General features: G+C 46.8%; 5 protein-coding genes across 5 annotated transcripts; 3 read left to right on the top strand and 2 right to left on the bottom strand.

Annotated features, from left to right (window-relative positions):
- Positions 1–3,472: 3,472 nt before the first annotated feature.
- Positions 3,473–4,616, top strand: LAJ45_00416 (uncharacterized protein; the record flags this gene model as incomplete). Its single annotated transcript, XM_046110017.1, has 3 exons — positions 3,473–3,530; positions 3,643–4,047; positions 4,198–4,616. The coding sequence occupies 3 exons, from the start codon at positions 3,473–3,475 to the stop codon at positions 4,614–4,616; spliced, it is 882 nt and encodes a 293-aa protein (XP_045976710.1).
- Positions 4,617–7,101: 2,485 nt separating this feature from the next.
- Positions 7,102–7,815, top strand: LAJ45_00415 (uncharacterized protein; the record flags this gene model as incomplete). The annotated part of the gene is made up of 1 exon (XM_046110016.1): positions 7,102–7,815. One exon carries the CDS (start codon positions 7,102–7,104, stop codon positions 7,813–7,815), a length of 714 nt encoding a protein of 237 aa, XP_045976709.1.
- Positions 7,816–8,633: 818 nt separating this feature from the next.
- LAJ45_00414 (uncharacterized protein) lies at positions 8,634–11,734 on the bottom strand (the record flags this gene model as incomplete). The annotated part of the gene is made up of 7 exons (XM_046110015.1): positions 8,634–8,660; positions 8,752–9,032; positions 9,088–10,754; positions 10,832–11,181; positions 11,234–11,398; positions 11,459–11,523; positions 11,581–11,734. 7 exons carry the CDS (start codon positions 11,732–11,734, stop codon positions 8,634–8,636), a joined length of 2,709 nt encoding a protein of 902 aa, XP_045976708.1.
- Positions 11,735–11,792: 58 nt separating this feature from the next.
- LAJ45_00413 (uncharacterized protein) lies at positions 11,793–14,038 on the top strand (the record flags this gene model as incomplete). The annotated part of the gene is made up of 5 exons (XM_046110014.1): positions 11,793–11,837; positions 12,022–12,052; positions 12,106–12,166; positions 12,277–12,911; positions 13,005–14,038. 5 exons carry the CDS (start codon positions 11,793–11,795, stop codon positions 14,036–14,038), a joined length of 1,806 nt encoding a protein of 601 aa, XP_045976707.1.
- A 3,536-nt stretch (positions 14,039–17,574) lies between these two features.
- LAJ45_00412 (uncharacterized protein) lies at positions 17,575–20,493 on the bottom strand (the record flags this gene model as incomplete). The annotated part of the gene is made up of 6 exons (XM_046110013.1): positions 17,575–17,682; positions 18,484–18,672; positions 18,729–19,564; positions 19,617–19,873; positions 19,932–20,044; positions 20,095–20,493. 6 exons carry the CDS (start codon positions 20,491–20,493, stop codon positions 17,575–17,577), a joined length of 1,902 nt encoding a protein of 633 aa, XP_045976706.1.
- Between the last annotated feature and the right edge of the window lie 60 nt (positions 20,494–20,553).

Below are 20,553 nucleotides of genomic sequence, written 5' to 3'. Positions count from 1 at the left end.
TTCGAGTTTCAGTTTACGGTGGTGACTCTCGTCTGGCACTGGGTGAGTTGTTTACAGCATGGTTATGCCCAATTTGTTAAAACAAACACTCGCATTAATTCGAAACTCGAATCAGACTCAAAACAGGAGATTTGTTTGAAAATTCACGCCTTGCAATTATCTACATACATGTACCTCTACCTGTATAGACAATTGTACAAGCCGCGCCTAAAGTTTGGGAATGAGACTAATTCTGAATACGTGGCATCTACAACCTTCCGTCACCCATTATCACTCATATCAGAAGCAGAGTGAAAAGTTACTATTTCCAAACTGAACGCATTAAACCCTATAATAGTTGACATCGAATATCTCCCGTCCCAGAGATTCCTATCTCTGCCAATAAAACTCCCAAAATTGATCTATGTATGTATGTTAGGGTTGGAGTACGTACCAGTTATACAACATGTAAGTGGCCAGTTCCGACCAGTTTTCATTATTCACCACAAACACCAACCAACGATACCACGGCAGTATTCTCTATAACATTGCATGATTTGTGCCATATTTCTATTGGTCTATATATAAAATGGCGAACCTATAGCATGTATACTTTGAATTGAGACACACGCCCACACACACACCTCGGGAACTCGATGGACGGAATTCAATCTCAAAATACTGTTTAAGACATCATGATCACGATACAGCATTTAAAGCTAGGACTATCAGGGACTATTAATGATTGTGCTATAATTTACATTAGATTTAGGTGTCCTATCTGGATGCAAAATTTAAAATCCGTGCATACATGCAGGTACCCTAAAGCTTGTATGCAGAAGTCACACCCCCCCCCCCCCAAAAAAAAAGCGTTTTTTACTGGAAGAAAGATATCAAGGGAATACATGTAATACTATTACTTACAAAGCTCTTGGAACCCCACACAAAAATTAAAAGCTAACGATGAATTCTATCACACACCCACTGCTTGCACAAGTCAAACCTCTCGCAGAGAACGACTTCAGATAAAAGATCGATGAGATTCGTACCACCCTTCTCATCTCATCTCTAAACAGGCACTTTAAGGAGATAAATAGTCCTCAGGGTAATCTACATATAGCTAGACACCTCCAAATACTGTCTTCGATATTAATCAGCAGCAAGGGAATCTAACTCCCCCATCATGTCAGCCTCGATCGGTACCGGGCATAAAAAGCCACCAACCCCCAGCGCATGCTACGCATTAAAACCAATATATCTGGGTTATTAATAGCAATTTATATAAAAAAGATGGGCTGTTATCGTATGAGTTTCTCTACATCGACGAAACTATTAATGAAAAGCTATATTGCTTCATGATCTATCACTCGGATTGGAACATGGAACACCACAAAAAAACCTCGATATTAATACTATAATTACTACAGCGGATAATGGCGGAAATACCCTACCGCTATTTTCGGTGCCAGCATAATTTAAATGGCATGGAAGTTTATAAACGAAGTAATGCCTTAAAAAGGTAATCATATCAATGAGATGACCCCGGCAGGAAACCGAGTGCATATACATGACCCAGAGCCCCATCTTCCAATATCGGCACATGCAGTGGGGGAAAGGGGCTCGGGGGGGAGGGGTGCGGACGGTTGTTGAGTACCGGGTGCTCAAGGCACTATCATATCCATCCATATCTCGGCCAACAAACCGGTTCGGAACTACCGGAACAACTTGGGGGCAGACCCTTGCGGAAGGGAACAACTATCACCCCTCACTCCAGTAACAGCGACAGCAGCAGCAGCAACTGCCAGGCAGCATCTTCATCCAAACACCCCACCACCACCAGCCTCGGGGGATTTCCACGGATTACCGAAGATATTCCGGGTCTAACCTTCTGCCTTGGCCAGTGCTGCTCATGCTGCAGAGCACATGACGGAGCGGTGGGTGTTTTTATCAAACGGCAAGTTCCAAGCGTGCGGCGGTGATTCGTTGCTCATCGCAATCATTTTGGTCGGTTTCATTATCTTTGCATGTACCTGTGTACGAGTAGGGCATGTAGAGTAGTAGGCCTGCCTACATCCTACATGTATGACTCCGATATAACCTCTACTCTACCAGAACGGACGGGGTCTCGAGTAGAGTAGAGTACCTTAACCACCACCCTACATATATGCGTGCGTGCTGGAGATAGAGCATTGATGCACACGTGTAAATCAAGTGGGCGGGTTGACAGGGGGAATATTACAGCATGAGTGTTGTAGACTACGTAACTTGAGGGTAGTCTCCATACTTTTTTTTCCCAATGTGTTGTAGGTAATCAATTCCAGCACGTCCTATCAATTCGATGGAACTTGACCCCGAGCAGACAGACAGCCTCGTTACCAAGAATCAAGAAAGCTGTTGCTCCACAAATTCTGTCTGTCTGTCGCTTCGCTTCGTATCAGAATCATGAAAAAACAAAAAATACACACAAAAACAAAAAAAGGAACAAAGGAACGGTGGGTTTCCAGTGCATCGGGAACCCGCTTCCCTTCTCCCCACAATCCTAGCTCGAAGCACATGCTTTTCCAAGGGATGTTCGACGCCAGGCTAGAAGCGTGCATGATTAGGCTTTTTCAGGGCTAGGCTGAAGGGGGAGGGTGAGGTTATTTGACTGGGTATTTTCACGTGTCAGTCAAACGAATATTCCGGTCAGCCAGGAGGAAAGAAGGGATGGAGGATGGGATGTGATAGGATAGGAGAAAGGCCATAGGATAAGGAACAGTCGGGTAGACAATTCAGACAGCAAACGTGGATTCGAGCGTCGGATACGAAGAAGGAATAGGGTGGAATTGAATTGGGAAGGAATTATTATCCCAGCGGAAGAGTTGCTGCTCGGAGGAAAGAAGGAGGGGGTATGACGATGTAGTTGGAGGTTGAGTAGGTAGGTGATGGAGGTGGCCATGGTGGTGGTGGGCTGTTTCCCATATCTACTCCTACTACTACTACTGCTGCTACTACGTACATAACTTTCAGTGCTTGCGATTTCTGATATAATGAAATCAAAGCTCCTCCTCCTCCTTCAATTCAGATAAACCAGACCAATTTCCACCGTCCATCACCAACTACCGTCGTTTCTGTGGGTGCGATTATCCGATTCTCCCTCGATCCTTGCCCCCCACCGACACGCACACCCATCCCCTCCTCACAACGACGTTCTCGCTGCCCATTCAAACATCAGTCCGGGGACCTTGTTTGCAGCAGTAGCAGCAGCAGCAGCAACAAACTCCAACAACCCTTCACATCCCCCCCTTCTGCCTCTTAATAATAATCCCCACACTCGCTGTACCCCGTATTATATTACTGCCTGGTCGTTGTTGCCCGGTAATCCTTTTTTTTTTTGCAACAAGGACACACACACACACCCATAGTGACGTTGATATAACATCATATATAAAACCTCCTTTCTCTCGTGGACCTAGACATCTCATTGTCCGAATCTATATATTCACCATCCTTAATGGAACCGGAGGTCCGGTCCCGCAGTGGTCTTGCACGAAAGGCCTTTCTTATCAATGGTAGAATACAATCCCTCTCCTCCCTCATGTCTCTCCTAAATATACGATGACATCGTCCCCAAAACCCACCCCTTACAAAAAAAATCCCCCCACTAACTCAACAACTATTTAGAAATCCTCACCGAGCCCTCCCTCTACAAAGTCCTGGGAGTCACCAGCCGAGCCACCGAATCAGAGCTCCGCCGGCACTACCTCGACCGCAGCAAGATTGTGCACCCGGACAAGCTGCCCGCGCATCCCAACAGCACGGAGGCCTTCCAACGGCTCTCGCATGCATATGAGATCCTGCGCAAGCCCAGCCTGCGGGCCCACTACGACCGCGAATCAAAGAGCTGGAATGGCGAGCACCGCGAGTTCTACCCCGGCGAGACGTCATTCATCTCGGGCGACCAGACGTTCAAGGGTGCCGTGGTCAGCATCCTGAACGAGTTCCTCAGTGGTGATTTCGGCCTGGTGAGAAAGCTGCTGGAGGCGCTGAACAAGCAGTATCCAAGCCTTGTGAACGAGGAGGTTATTGGTTAGTTACTTTTTCCTCCATTCGTTCCCCCTTTCCCTTACCGCCCTGTTTCACCTCCTCCCACACACACACACACACACACATATACAGACGCATGTCTTATCAAAACGGCGGGCGAATTGCGAATCTAACGTTGCGGTGTTGTGACAGTTGCCATTGAGCGTGCATTTGGCCGCATCCGCGAGCTGATCCTCACGACCCGCACCTACGCCCTCCTGATCTCCATCGAGCTTGGGCGGATCCACCGCGTGCAGAAGAAGCTGCTCTCGCTCGGGTACTTTGACGTTATCGGGCGCGTGCGGCTCACCATGCAGCTCGTGCGTGTGACGCTCGCCGTGCCGGTGCGGGTCGACCGCGCGCTGCAGCGCAAGGAGGAGCGCGAGTGGCGAGCGAAGCAGGCGGGCTGGACGGCCGTCGGCGTCAAGGAGCACGGCAACAATGGCGCTTATCTGCTGAATGAGAAGGTTAGTAGGGTGCTGGCGTTCATTGCGGGGGATAAGATGGAGGATGAGGAGGAGGACCGCGACTGGATGGGGAGGTTTTGGGGGGAGCCTGCAAAGGCCGCTTGAGATGTTGGCTGCTAGCTTGCTCCCGTCCCGATCTGGGTGTTGCCGGCTCCGAGTTTTTTTTTTGTGTGTGAACGGGGTGTTCACGATGGCTTCTTTTCACCTTGTTTATTGTTGGGTTAGCTTTTGTGTTATTTTTTTTTTTGAAGCCTCTATTTTGTTATAGGCGGCATATATTGATCTGTGGCATATTGGTAGGTTTGGGATGTTTTTGTTTCTTGTTCTGTTTGGGGGTTGGGCGTCATTTCACAACCAAAAATTTGTGGTATATAGATTGGGTTTTGTTTTGCGAAGGGTTTTCTTTTCTTTCTTTCTCGGGGCTTGGCTTATGATTTCATGACTTTCTTGTTTTTTCTCCATATTCGTTACGGGGGAAGGCGGGCAAATACTTAAAGCTATCTGCAAAACATGATACGGAACGCTGAACGAGTGATAACCTGTGCGGCAACGGCAGGTCCTCTATATATTCATCGCGGTGGGGAATTCGTTTATTGCTACTTGACCAAATGCTCATGTTTTTACTCGCTTTACTCTCCACCTCCACCTCCACCATTGAATGAAAAAAAAAACATTTGAAATTGCGTGCTCATTCATAGAAAAGTAGGTGAGAAGTGACAGATACTGATCAGATATGTGATATCTCTCACAAACACATATCAAAACAAGTATTTTGTAGCGATTGGTCCCATCGCCTCGGGGCCCATGTAGGGAATCGAGATGGATCTCTGCGAGCATTGCACTTCTAGACTGGGGTGCCTTATGTAAAGCAAGGCAAAGCAAAAAAAAAAAAAGTGAGAGACCCAACCCTCCTTCTTGACATGTCTTGGCAACAAACAGACAAACAAACAAACAAACACTGGGGGGTACAGTCGCTCACCTATGTACTGACGGCGGATGGTATCCTGTCTGATGGTCCTGTTTGCAGTAATTTGCCCTTGGCGTCGTCCATAACCTAACTCTGTTATTGGCTTGAGTGAGTGTATATGTACGGCGTCGGCGCCGGACGATTAGGATACGGGCTGTTGCGATTATCAATTGCTATGCAGACCGACCTATTCTATTTCCGTGGAATGGATCGACTGTGTTGCCGTCTGTTTGCGCGTGTCTATCTTTTTGACCCTCTTGTTACTGCCGAAAAACAAATAAACCAGGGTAATTAATAGTCGACGTTCGGCCCTCGGAGCGCCGGTGGTGGGACAAGAAGAAGAGGGAGAAGAAGAAGGGCCGGGTCGGGGTTAGGATTATACGGCGCGGTGAGTGAGGTGAGTAGGTGAGTGAGGTGAGTAGGTGAGTGAGGTGAGTAGGTGAGTGAGGAGTGAGGTGAGTGAGGTGAGTGAGGTGCGTCACGAAGTGTCACTCGCTGGGCTGGGCTGGGCTGGGCGGAGGGAGGTTGACCCGGTTCTGGGGGCTGACAGGGACGCTCGCGTCATCATCATCCATCACATGTGAAAAAACTAAAAACGGTCTTGACGTGCGTGCGTGAGGTGGCTATTGTTATTATTATTACTGAGTCTGTTCTGTAATTGGGGGATTGGGGGACGTTATTTACCCTGTCGCTTGGGAAAAGCCTTGTGTTGTCGCTTCGATATCGATATCTCCAGCTAGGCGCGTGTATCAAATGTCCTTGCGTTTCCCTCACCGAGATAAACCTATCCGGGAGGACTTGCTGCTGGGCTGCGGTAGTCGTGCCGATTAGCTACGGTGCCTAATCTATCATTATTACCCCACAGCCCGCTAAGATATCCCTCTCTCTCTCCTCCAGGCGTAATCAGTATTGTTCACACCGCATCACTCGGCGCAGGTGTAGAGGAGACAGCTGATCGATATCACAACCAAGCTGCATATAGTTCGATATCAACACCCCCCTACTCTAACGCCCGAGGAGAAACGATTATAAACACAACTGCAGAACCCTAGGGCCTGTGAATGCCTTTTTTTTTTTTTTTTTTTTACTCTATATATATAGGCAGCAGATAAAAGACCCCTCGGATAGCCTTTTGGATTAGGGAAGTATTTTCCGGCCGTGTTATATAATTACCAAGTACCCGGCGTGGTGCAGGTTAATTCATTATTTATGCAAAGACCGCATAATCATATAGTGCTGGATGGATCATGTGTGTAGCTAATGGGCAGCTATGTAGCTAACTGAAGCTGTAGGCATTACTACGCCCAATTAGTGGCTTAACAGCAGAAGTTAATCAATGATCTAGGTACTACGCCCAGTACCTAGAGTACAGGTCGTTTCACTACATACCGGTTCAAGCCCTACATACCCACCTAGAGATACTGGTTCACTGCGCGGCCTTATGATTGGCCAATAGCTATCTCCCTATCATGATCCAAACCCCTGTTATCCACGACATCACGGGATTTGAGCCTCAGCGCCGGGCGTACCGTTAGTCAGTCAATACAGCAACCCAGGCGCACCTCACCTCACCTCACCCAAGCTCACCCACAGCTCCAAGGTCCAACCCCACGCTCGCTCACAATGCAAACCACCTTCGTCCCCTTCAAACAGCGCCCCCACCGCCCGCGCTCCCGCTCCCGCTCCCCCTCCCCAGACTCCGAAACCCCCGACTGGCGCCTGCAAAAACCCTTCGGCGCAGGCCTTCAGCGCAAACGCCACGTCAAGTTCGTCCCCGCCACCGACACCTCCCTCTCCACCTCCCTCCCCCCCACCACCGCTCCCACCACCGCCAAAACCGGCGCCGAGGTCTCCTCCCTCTACCTCTCCCTCATAGGCCTCTCCACCCCGCGCCCCGCGGCGCCCCCCAAAACATGCCCCGACTGCGCCCTTCCAATCACCGACGCCGACGCCGCCACGCACGCCACGTCGACCGCGCACCTGGCGGCCCTCCCGCACGCACACCCGCCGCACCCGTATGACCGCTCCAGCAAGGGTCTCAAGGTGCTGATGGAGTCCGGGTGGGACCCTGACGCGCGCGTGGGGCTGGGGAGGGAGGGCGAGGGGATGCGGTATCCGCTCAAGACCGTGCCGAAGGATGATAAGCTTGGGGTGGGGGTCAAGAAGCGGAAAGGTGTGGCGGGGACGGGGGCAGGGGCGGGGGTGAAGAAGAAGAAGGAGGGGGTGAAGGAGGCGAGGAGGAGGGAGGAGGTGGGGAAGAGGGTTAGGGGCAGGTTGATGGGGGAGTTGGGGGGAGGGGTGGATGTGCAGGAGATTCTGAATCGCAGGATGGAGTAGAGAGGGATAGGTTTATTTTTTTTTTGTTTAATGCATTAATTGCATGAGAGGGATAGATTGTTGTAATGGGCGGCTTTTTCCTTCTTCTATTCCTGCTTTGCTTTGGAGTTTTTAGCTGTGCTTTTTTTTTTTTTTTTTTGTAAGATACGTACGTAGAGATGGGAGAGCTTTATATTAGTAATTAAACTGGGAGAACTAGAAGGATACAGGGCTTTATTGGCTCCCATAATGATGGGTAGCTTGATACAGTATATATCTGTAGGGGGAATTTTAGCAGAAAGAGGGATAGGGATATCAACACAGAAGTAGTTGCTTTGTAGTTTCTTATATTGCAGCGCTGGCTGGCGGAGGGAAATGGCCAGTTTGGTTGGTACACTCGCTCACCTGGTGACGGTGAGTACTACATGTATGTGATGGCCGTGTTTGCAGTAATTTGGCGGCATCACAAAGTCAATTCTACATACTATACTCGTCCTCAATCCCTCTGCTTTCATGCTTCCATGGTGGGCATCTTGCTGCTAAGTGCGGGATGGGTACGAGATATATTGGCCTGACAATTGGAGTTATGGGAGCTTTCTCTGCATCACAGAATATCACTCGGAAGCTACACCGTAACAATCGTGGGCCATCAAGATAAAGCGCCGGGCAAAGGAAAAAGCATCATTCACATAATTTATATCTACAAATACACCATAAATAGTGTTCGTGTTCTCGTCTATACGAAGGAATCTTTTTTTTTTCGAAAGAATAACACTCTGTTCGGAAAGATATATCAACAGAAGCTACTTAATGCCAAACCCCCAAGGAACAATTTTTTCTTAGTCTCTTCCTTGCCAGTTAGGATTCTGAAAGGGAAAAAAACGAGGGTAGTTAGCATATTTTGATTCACTTTACATTAAGAAGGAAGGGGGGGGGGGGGGGGCGAGACGGTCTTACTTTTTTCAGAATCACAAGCCCTTCAAGGGTGTTACTGAGAGAAATGTACTCGTCGTCTTCCAGCTCTGCCCTCTCACCGTAGGCTAGCAGAACAGGGGTATTTTGTGTCTGCCATCCCGTGATAGTCTTTGGCCTTCCAGCCTGCCCGACAACATCTACAGCCTGCCCAACCCGGACATTCACAGGAAGAGGCTCGAGGTTCTCGTCCAAGGTGATGAGGAAGCGAGGGTGCATGGCCGTTACAAGGAAGTATAGCAGGTAATGTGCGGAGTCAAGAACAACTATTAGAGATAGATATTAGTAAAAGTCACATGACATGGGGGTCATGTTACTTACAACTCTTAGCATCAACCAAACTAACGAGCACTGTAACCAGCCCAGCTGTAGCCACTCTGCTCAAGACACTGCGGTCGGTATGGAACGGGTTGACACTCAACGTTCCCTTGCCCATGTGCAGCAATCCTTGGGCTATCCTGACCATAAACAAAGAGTTGGGGTCTCGGTGGTAATAGCTCGCAAGCTGTCTCAACAGCTGGGCCAGGCGGGCGTTGTTTGTTCCTGCGCCAACCAATCCCATGGCAAATATCGCGTTTATCGCCACATCAATATCGTTGTCGTGAGAATACCTAGATAATGTATCGTAGACCTTTATTTGAGGGTTTGATGCGCTTAGGAGACCCATAGCCAAAGGTACAGTCTTGCGAATCACACCATCGCCATAATGCATTAAATGCCCGAATTGTCGCAGAGCCATCTCAGCGCCAATATCCTCTCCCATGGCGATAAGAGCCAGCCCAATTACGGCATATGACTGGAAAAGATCATCATCTTTCTTTTCGTCTTCTGATGAATCAATGTGCTCGTTGCAAAGGTGCAGCATACTCTGGAATTTGAGCACATTTCCGGTCCCCGCGTAAGCACATGCATCTACCAAGACACCGGTGTGCTTGGCAATTGGGTGCTCGACGGCCTTCAAGGTCTCCAGAGTGGCATCTGCATCCTCTTGTCGGCCAATGAAAAGAAGGGCCAAACCAAGTGCAAGGAAGCGTCCCCATTTATCCTTCAATTGAGAGTCGTCTCTTTCCATGAGGGTTTGCAAGATTGTGCTAGTTATATCACCATTGCTCGAACCAACAAATATCAACCCAAGAGACAAAGCCGCCATAGCCGAGATATGCATCGATAGCGACGTGTCGCTAACAATGGGTAGAAGGAGGTCCAGGAGTTCAATACGTTGCGATCCTGCGTACGCTAGTCCAAGACCCATGATCGCGCTTACTCTTATGTGGGGGCTCTTGCTGTCAAGGTAGGATTCATCAGCAAGCAGGGCCATTGCCGAGTCGGCCTCAGTTCGGACGCCGGAATTAAGGATACCAATAGCGAGAGCTGCTCCGGCCTTGATATAATCCTCGTTGGCGTACGTGTACTTATCAACAACACCCAATCCAAGTTCTACGTTCCATTGGTGCAGCATTCCAATACTAGCTGTAGCACTCAACATACCAAGATCCTTGTTCTTAAAAACCCAGCTATTACTTTCATCCTCTACCAGCATCAATTTGTCAGTCCCAAACCCAGCGTTGACAAAAGAGTTAACAAAACTGTTTGCTAGATTCTGCTTCGCCGAATCCACAGTTACACCAGGTCCACCGCGAGAGCTTTCTAAGTGTGATTTATATATGTCTTCGGGAGTCTTGGGGTCGAGAATGTTCAATTCCTTGCCGAGAGCGGCGAAATACTTTGACAAGTTGGTATTATTTAGACACTCGCCAATATCTTCATCGGGAGTGTCAAGCCAAATTTGCTGTCGAGAAACAAGGAAAGCAAGCTGTTTCTTAAGGACTTGGTCGTCTGTCGCGTCAAAATCCTCTTGGATCAGGTCCAAATCATTAAGGCGTATAGCAAGTGTGATGGCTTGCGCCAACTTATTGAACTTTCGGTAAATGCTGTGCGCGGTTTCGAGGGTAGTTTTATCGTCGGGCGGGGATAGAAGTGGAACCATGCTAAAAAGGAAAAGAAAAAAAAAAGACCAAGGTTAGCCACGAACCCCCCTATCGCAAATAACTTGTTTTTGTCATACCTAACCATGTACAACCCTACTCTTTGGTAGGTATTCTCATCTAGGAAAGGTGGTAGCTCCTCAATAATTTCCAGCTCCAATAACAGATCCACTGCATCTGCCTCTGCGTTATGTTTGAGGAAGAAAGGTACAAGGGACAGCGCAAGATCAGTGAGATCTTTTGTATCTGCCTCCTTCTCCGAGCGAGACGCATATTCCGCCCCAATCTCGAGGGCCAAATGCCGAACATACTCGTGACCCCACGAACCCAAGTCTTCGGTAGGAGCAAGCAGCCTATATTTAAGAGAGTCCAAGGTATCTTCGTCGGAGTAGGTCATTCCTAGTACTGAAAGAACATCGGCAAGCGCAACCTTCTAGAATTAGTCATGAGCTCCGAAACCGAATTTCAAGAAAAAAGCTAACCTTATCATCTCCAGCGGGCCATTTTTCATAAAGCTCTGTCATTGATGGGTAGTGAGATCGTAGAAATTTTAGGGGCTTGGGAACGGCCGTCATTGAAGAGGTCGATGTTCGGATGAAGTTTTTGACGGCTTCCAAGGAAGGCTTGTAAAGTTCGGTATTTGGTTCCTAGATCAGAACATAATCAGGAATCGCATTCTTCATACTTGATAGAAAAAGAGTAATAACCATTAACCGCTCCACGAGCATTTCGAGCTCTGACTTCAGCTGCTGGTCCTCCTCAGATAGTTCCTCTGTACCATCATCAGCTTCATCAAATTATAACCCCGCTTTCCCGAGTGTAATAATACCTTCTTGTGGTTCATCTTTCTTGTCTTTCTTTGCACCGGTTGAAGATTTGCCGGTATTCTGTTTGGAGGGGTCGCCATCCTTCTTATCCGGGGTGTCAACGGCCTTTCCCTTGCCCTTGTCGAGCTTTGTCGACTTATCGTCCTCCTTGACCATGATGCTGGGGAGTAGATAATTTGATATAGGACGGATGGGATACACGAAGATGATGAAAATGGATGGATGGTTGATGAATGAGTTGATGGAGAGTGGAGTAGAGGTTGTGGTGCTAGGATAAAGTGTAAGGTGGGAGAGATGATGATAGTTTCGCGGGAGGTAGCGGCGTAACCTCTCGCGTCGCTTGGCCCCACGTCTTAGTAAGAATTGCCATGGGCACCACCACCCACCAATGCGTCCATCACAGAGCTCTGCAGAGGGGCATACAGCTTTATCCACAGTAAAAGAGTCGCTCGCTTAATATTTTCGAGCAATTAGGTACATCGTTCACATCATCATCCTTGCTCTCAATCTAATTGTGATTGTTACAGCTCTTTACTACCACTACCCCCGCACCTGCAATACACCCACAGCTTTTATTCTCGAGTCTCAGTTTGTGTTGATGCTGAATAGATGGCTCCTCCCCCTTTAGACCGCAAAGACCTTCATGAGCATCCATGGAAACGACGTGCCGGTTTGGGTTTTCGTCTCCCCCGTCGCAGCCGTCGAGCGACATATCTCTGCTATGCATTGATAATATGTCTGCTTTACCTCATTTTGAATTCAGTCACCACATGGACACACATACCGAACCCAGCAGGACTTTATAGGCCCAAGGAAATTATTCCCATTAACTTTTTAAATCTCTACGACACCGCTCCCAGAGCTGTGGGCGGGTCAAGATTTCAAAACCGGAATGTTCTCTTTGCAGCGGAGAGTTTGGAAGCTGCGAGTAAACTCGCCGTGGTTGCCTGCGAAATGGCAAATTTCAAAAGAAACAACGTGCACTTTGCGCTTTTGGGAAGGGATGATATCGACATTGAGGTGTTCAAACAGCTCAACGGAATTTCTACTGAATTGGGAGGCTGTAACGTCGCATTTCACGATGCACGGGCAGAAATGGTTAGCTTGATGACAAAGAGCCGAATGAAGCTGGCGATGAGGTTTGGGCTAAGGCATTTGCATGAATTTATACATCCTCAAGCTATCTTTTTTTCTGTGGAACATGAGGAGGAATGGTTCATGGACATGGCACGTAAGACAGCTGGACAGCTACAAATGCAGGTGCTAGAGCTTCCGAGCAACACAATCGATGAATTAAGATGGATTACAAGACTTGATAGTGGTTCTCTCGCGGGTATTTGATTTCCCCGAACCCTTTTCTAATTGTGATATTTATCTGCCGTAGCTCCAAAGGAGAAATAAGCTGATTCGTTGCTAAATCCCCCAGCGTTAAAAAAGCCATCTTTCGAGATTGTGATACACGCCGATAAGCATTCTGGAAACCTAGAGCGTCTTCTAAAATCCCTTCAAGCCGCTGCCTATCCTTTTGGGCACCATCCGAAGAGCCTTACAGTTATTCTCGACCCGTCTTCTCCCTTCCATGGCTTCACCAAATCATTCCTTTCGGGTTACTCATTTCCATCACGTACTCGCACTTTTATTCGAAGGCCCATCAACCCGGCTTCATCCGCCGAAGATACCGCAAGGCGGTTCATGGAATCCTTCTACCCCAGCAATGATGATACTTTCCTTCTAGTACTTGACGCAAACGTTGAACTCTCGAAATGGTACTTCCATTACATTCTGTGGACAACACTTGAATATAAATATTCCCTTTACCAGAAATTGCGAACAGCATCTTTATTCGGAATCTCTCTCGAAGAGCCGCCGTCGTTTATAAATGGAACAAAACCATTCACCGCCCCCTCCGGGGAGCCATCCCCGTTTCTCTACACAGCACCAAGTAGCCGCGCAGCACTCTATTTCCCACAACATTGGATTGAATTTCACTCATACTTTTCTCAAAGTCTCCTATTTCCGACTATGGGAGCAGCTTTCACGAACCAAACAAGTTTAACTCGTCTTACAATGTCAAAAGAGATTACAGATTCCTGGTCCACCTCATTTATAAACCTCATACGTTCCCGGGGATACGTGATGCTTTACCCTTCATTCCCCAAAGAAGCGCTTGCTATAGTCCACAATGAAACACCATCTTACACCCGAACAAAACATGGATCCGAAAAGACCCTGATGGACAAAAACAATGTTATGAGAGACCTTCCGACCCAAGCTTTACCAATTTACAACACGATAGCACTGGTAGACTGGTGGGGTAGGTCAATGCAATGGGACAAGCTAGAGCTAGACGCTCTACGTTACCGACAAGCCACTTCCTTATGCCCTACCTCCCAGACAGCGGGGTTCAGTTTTGATGCTGGTGACCTGTTTTGTGACGAGAATGGGAAGCGTTTGTTATGATATCAAAATTTATCGCTATCGTATCAAACACTATAGATTTAGGGTGGCGTTATCCTGGAGGGATGGACCTTGTGTTATTAAAAAATTGTATTGTCTTGTAATTTCTTTGTCTCAGATATCCCCCCCCCCCCTTTTTTTTTCGTTCTTACATATTATGTTTGCTTAACGTCTTTGGCGTGTTTTTAATCTAACCTCCATAAGTACATGTACTCATTGTGCTATCCCCAAATTTTCATGAATTCACCCGGCTCAGGCCTAATTAGCATAATATCAATTATCGTCCACGGGCTGTTGTGGTAGCCGGAAACGCTCTACAAGGCTCGGGATAATCGTACCTTTGTACAGTGTAAAATGTTTTATTCCTCTGAACTCGGACATTTCAGTGTGGAGATATATCGAGTGATCAGCCATGACCAAAAATATCGACTGATTGTTGCATCATGAATAATCACTCGGTTAATTTACTAGACGTGTTGGTATTTTGAAGTCTTAGGATGTACTGTATTTGGCTTGATTACCTACAGAGGAGGTACGGTACATAGAAAAACTATGCACATAAATTTCATACTATGATAGATCCGTGGTACTCTAGGTATTAGAAACACCCATTACCGTGTTAGTTCGTCTCGGCAGCCGGTTACACAAAATGCCGAAACCCCCAATATGGTTCTTTATCTTGAACACGTCTTCTAATCTCTCCTCATGCTGCCTTGAAAAGTCAGCTTGGGGCGTCTTTTGTGACGAGAAGATGAGATGGATGAATGCGGTACTGGAGAGTATTGGTACCGTTAATAATCACATCCTCCTAGGCGCGCTCGGAAGTTATTCGACACGCATCTTTAAGCGCGCAATAATCTATATATAAATCTTATAGACCCTGACTACAGCCTGAATGATAGAAATTAACTCACGTCATAACTTTCGCAATACGATGCCAAAATGGAGACGTGATATTACTATATTAATGTGGTCCACTACACTAACCTTGTCCTCCCACGAGTCAGGGCTGGCTCGTGTAAAGTTCGTTCTTTTTTTTTTTTTTTTTTTTTTTTTTTAATGAAATATAGCTACTAGTGAGATGCAAGGGCTCCCTAGAGGACAAAGTACTGGATAACTCATCCCCGGAGGCAGGATACTGTTTTCATCTCCGAAGTGGGATATGATATCCTCCTGTAGAGAGATGCCCAATCCTCTCAGGTAGGATGTGATATCTTAACTATTGGGTACTACCCGTCGATTTGCTGGATAAGTTATTCTTTTTTACCGGGATATGATAAGATATCCCCAGTTAAGGAGAGATATTTAATGGGGTGGGGATGTTCTGACTGGTAGGGGATACCTTACCCTTCGTAGGGGATATCATCAAGAACCTAGATTTAAAAAATATACAGGGGAATCGAACTTAGGCATTGGCGATTGGATCTAGCAGATGTTACCAACTATGATAGTGGTTTAGATACAAAACTAGTACAAATTGCCAATATCAACCTTAGTTTTAAAATTCGACAGCCAAAAAAAAAACAACCGAATTTGTCTAAGTCCAAAATTGCTAGGGATGCGAAATACTACAAGCAGGAGAACACTTTATTCTATGTGAAAATCCGTATCCTTATCAGAGGATATTAGATTATATCCACATGAAAGGATATATATACACGGGAAAAGATAAGCTATCCCCGAATACAGTATCCTATAGTAAAGATACTATATCCCTTTGTGAGGATAGTTTATCCAAATAAGAGCGAAATCTCCTATTTTAGCTACTTGATGCTTGGGGATCCCAAATGACTCAAACTTATCCTCTCACAGGATAACCTATCCCGACTCCCGGGATGTGCTATCCCGATTCCTAACAAAGTTGGTACCCTAGGGGGCTATGAGGAGTAATTTCGGGGTTACTGATATTGTGTAATCTTTGGAAATATGTGACTGCCTCGAATTCGGGTATTTCATTCACTGCCGAACCATACAAGAAAATAGCATCCGTTTGAACCTTGCTTAGGTTTTGCTGTTGTACCGAGGGCTTTATAAAGACTTCTTCCCCCGTTTAGCCCTACGAGATGTTGGATATAAGGCGTCGATCCTACGGCTATTAAAAGACAGCTTTAAAGAGGTTGATAAGAGGGCTTGTACTTATACAAGGTCCTTACTAAGCCTTGTTGAGGCAAAACGTGAAGTGAGTAAGGCTTTAAACAGGTCTTATTTTTTGTACGTTAATTCGACGGTAATTTTTTCACCGGGTGGGTCTTTCGCAGAACTTGTCGGAATAATATCCTGTAATATTGATCATTGACCTATCAGCTCGGACCATGAGTCTCGACCACCAAATAGCCCGACCGGCCTGGGATTTTGGTCATGCTTGATTTGAGCCGACCCATGAGCCTATATTATAGCAACGAATAGTTGTGAAATGACGAGGAGGTCGCGAGGAGGTCGGGTGGCACTCTAGCCAGGATGCTGTAGTCTGGTGGAATTTCTCCAGGTGCGATCGTCGTTTTATCCACCTTTTGGTTCCGCATAGCAGCCGGGAGGGTGTATTGTATATATAGGCACAGGAAACCCTGTACATGATATACTCGAATACGTCAGAATCTGGAGCAAACATTGGTAAACGAAAATGATTGGTCCCACTCTGCTAGGCCGACGTCAGCTTCAATGCCGACTTAAAGTGTTGTTGATTGGGTCCACCAGCACTTGAATTATTACCTATGTACCAGGATTTGTGTGAACGCTTACTGGGGGCTGGCAATCAACCGGCGAAAAGAATTGCATCAAAATCAGTAGATCTAGTCACTAAGTGAATGCCGTGGGTGTGTGGCTGGGTACGTTGGTGTGCCGTTTACAATAAATTAGGACCCATAGACTATAAAATAAATTAATTATATATATTTCCTACTTTTGTAATCCAGGTGTTTCGGTGTTTAAAGTCCCAACTCACAGCACACCGAGTGATATCTCGTGACACCACTCCCGGTCCGACGAATTCATTCCCCCGGTCACAAGTTGTGACACAACCCGCAACCACACGCCCCCCCCACACACACCCCACGCAAAAAAAAAAAAAAAAAAATCAATAATAGCTGACTGTACTCATATCGCCAGCATTAAAATACGGTTTACATAAGAAAAACCAGGTCAAAGTGACCTATGATTGGTTGGATTTGTGTGAAAATATTATGTCAACGTATTTTGGTTCTGGTGAAGTGAGTACCCTGCCCTGTTGTTTCTGCAGCCACGCGCACTCCACCCTGTCACACAGCCAGGCAGATCTACTTCGCTCCCCGGAGCACCGTGTAACAGAAGCTTATTTGACCTTTGTTCTTAATATTCCTTTTTACCCCTCCCTTACAATCTTGAGTCATGAAATGGCTGATGCTGAAGTAATCTACAAATTAAATTCTCCATATCCTTGGTCATCATTCCCATGTGCGTTTTTCTCCTGGACCCTGCCCATGGCAGTACTACTGTACTCTACTTGATTTGTAAAAATAGGATCGATCCCTACACACATCATGATCACCCCACCTTGCACCCACTCAAGATCTCTCTTTGGTTTTGTACATTATGAACCTTTGCATATTCAACACCGCCTCGTCCGCCCTGTGTCTGTCATCAGGGAATTTTTTCTTGTCGATTCTCTTAACCTGCAGTGGTACCATCTCAGTTAGTATTTACCCTCTCAGCCTCATTATTGTTCTTACGGATCCGCGCGGGTATGTAGGGCATAATGAGGGGGAAGACAGAGTGATTTCTAATCATATGAATGCATTTGTCATTAACGCATAGTGGTATCATCCACTGCTAGGCAAGGCAAGGTATATATCGGGGATTTTTTGGTAGGTGCCAACAAAAGCAAAAGAAGTTCGGCGGGTGTGTGTGCAAAAAGAATCGCAAAAGGAAATAAACAAAAAAGAACAGGTGACGATGCTTGACGCGTCAACGCACGTATGAACATTCTGAGCACCAGTGCTAGAATGCCCAATGTAAAATGTTACATTGGCTCTACACTCCCGACTGGCCAAGTCCCATTGGGTCAGATAGGACTGTCATCGATGCACACAAGTTCCACATGCGGAATTGTATAGTGCATCAACAAGGTTGCAGGAGTACACAGGCTAAGCCTTGTGCGATGCCCTCAGCCTTATAGAGTAGAGTGCACTAGTAGGCTTTCAAGGTGGGTCAAAGATCCCGCCAATGCAGAAGGATCGTAATCCCAATAATAACCTTGACTGGGCCCCATACTACCGGGCTCCAGTATAGCCAACCAATTCAGATGAACAAACTCCTCTGTACCAGTGATTTTACCAGGGCTAAGGCCCAGCAGCCAGGTACTCAGGAAAATCCCACATGTAACAAAAGTTGAAATGAAACCAAAAGCGGGAAAATAACGGATGACTTGAAATTCGGCAGATTAAAATAAAACAAAGGATTAGATGATTACTTACAATCGTTCTGACGTTAGGCAACGCTTTTTGCAAATGCGCCAAGAAACCGCAGTTGACAAACACAGGCCCGTCATAGTCAAAGTCAGCGTCAGCGTATATGTCCATGATGGCATTGATCGCCTCGACTGTTGGTTCCGCTGGAGTGTTTGGTGCAGCAGCAATAAGCGTCATGAGGAATACCCCAATTTCCTGCACCCGGAGGATTAGACGATTATTCCAAAGGCCGGCGGATATACCAGACGTACCTTATTCACATCTAATCTCCCTTCGGCCATGGCTAGGCATCCAAGAACACCTACACACTTGCCCTCAAGGCCATCTACACCTGCTACTGCCTTTCCACCTGCTCCACGAGCGGCTCCATACAGCGCAATAAATGCACCCACTACCCCACCTTCTATATTCACCTTTCCATGTGTCCCCTTAGCAACAGCCCATGCCAGGCCTGATATCGCATCCGCCAACTCGATATCTGCCGTGTTGGCCCTTAGAATCTTTACAACAACCTCATCCCAAATTGCATACGCCAATTTCTCCCATGTGCCCCATAGTGAAGAATCCGGGGGAATTGTGACGTTGGCAGTCCATGCAATATTATTTAATACACTAATAGCGCGTGTCTGCAGAGCTAGAGGCGATCCATTGCCACCCTGTGCTAATGGAAGTAGTAATTGAGCAGTGGATGTTAGCAAGTAAGCTAAGATATCCTCAGCACTACCATCCATGTCGTCGATACCACCGGATTCAGCGCCAACAACATTGTCCATATCAGCCAACACATCCTCGTCAATATCTTCTGGCCCCTCTTCATCACCAAGCTCGACGTCACCGTCAGCATCGGCTTTGAACTCGTTCTCATCGTTTGACTGGACGGCTGTGGCAATGGAAGCAAGAATTTCAAGGGCGGTTTCGACAGCGAGGATTCGCTGGTCGGGGGTAAGGGAGAGCGGGGTAAGGGAAATATCTTCAGGGTCTTGAGGCGTAGATGCGATTCTAACAAGATTTGTGAGAGTTGGAAGAGTTAATGAGTCTGAGATTTGGTGGGTATCAGGGGTGGCGAGTGATATGTTGTGTAGCGTGCCTGGGTACAATAAATTTAGCAAGAATTCTACAAGGAAGTGAGACATTATTACCGCAAACGAAAATAGTTTTGATGGCGGCCTCGGGTTGGATATCATCTTTAAGCTTGAGGAGAAGAGAGACGTAGTTTTCGTTCTCGATAATTTGTTCGACGATGACGACGTTTTCTTCAGTGAGTGCGTGGAGGCATTGGGCAGCGGCTTCTTGTACACCTGAGGGTATTATTTGTGACGGATAGAGGATGGAAATTAGAAAATGAAGAAGGTGAGAGATTTTGGTAATCGCATCCACCACTTCTTGGGATGTTTCGCTAGGGAAGTCAGCGACTGCACATAATATCGTAATCATGATGTGGGGGTGGGTGCTACCAGAGGCTTGTAATCAGCCCAATGACGTTCTCGGTGTACTGCCATAATAGCTTTTTCTCTGGAGTGCTGAGAGCACTCGGGTTATTTGTAATATTCCCAATCGCAGTAGTAATCTACACTTAATTAGCCGGCTTCTCACAACAGTCCAGAGTTCAGTTTGTACAATAGTAATCGCCGCGGCCACCGGTGTCAAGATATCTTTCCTATACATGAATATACATTGATCATATCCTTCCTCGGCCGCAACATTCCTGAGTGCGCCCCAACCGTAGACGACGACTTCCTGATTAGAATCATTCAGCGACCCTTCCATGATTTTCTGCACCACACGTTCCCTCAGTAGCAAATTACGACAGTTGGAATCCTCCAGTAAATTGACTATTGCCGACAAAGCTTCGGAACGCTGCTTTGTATTCGTTGAACCTAAGTTCTTCACTACTGGAATGATCTTTGACTCGCGGAGAGCTGCATTAGCTGCGACTTCTGCAGGATTGAGAGGGCGCGCAGTTGGAGAGGCAATGGCACGAGCCATACTCGAGCGAGATTTCTTTGCTTTACCCATTGCCGTGACTTTGGGGCTTGTATTATAATTCGTTTGTTGCGTATGAGACGAGGAATATTT

This window comes from Morchella importuna (genome assembly GCF_003444635.1).
Source record: "Morchella importuna strain M04M26 chromosome Unknown Morimp01GS001, whole genome shotgun sequence".
NCBI lineage: Eukaryota > Fungi > Ascomycota > Pezizomycetes > Pezizales > Morchellaceae > Morchella > Morchella importuna.
Note: the sequence above shows the minus strand (reverse complement) of the source record. Positions and strands in the feature narration are given on the sequence as shown.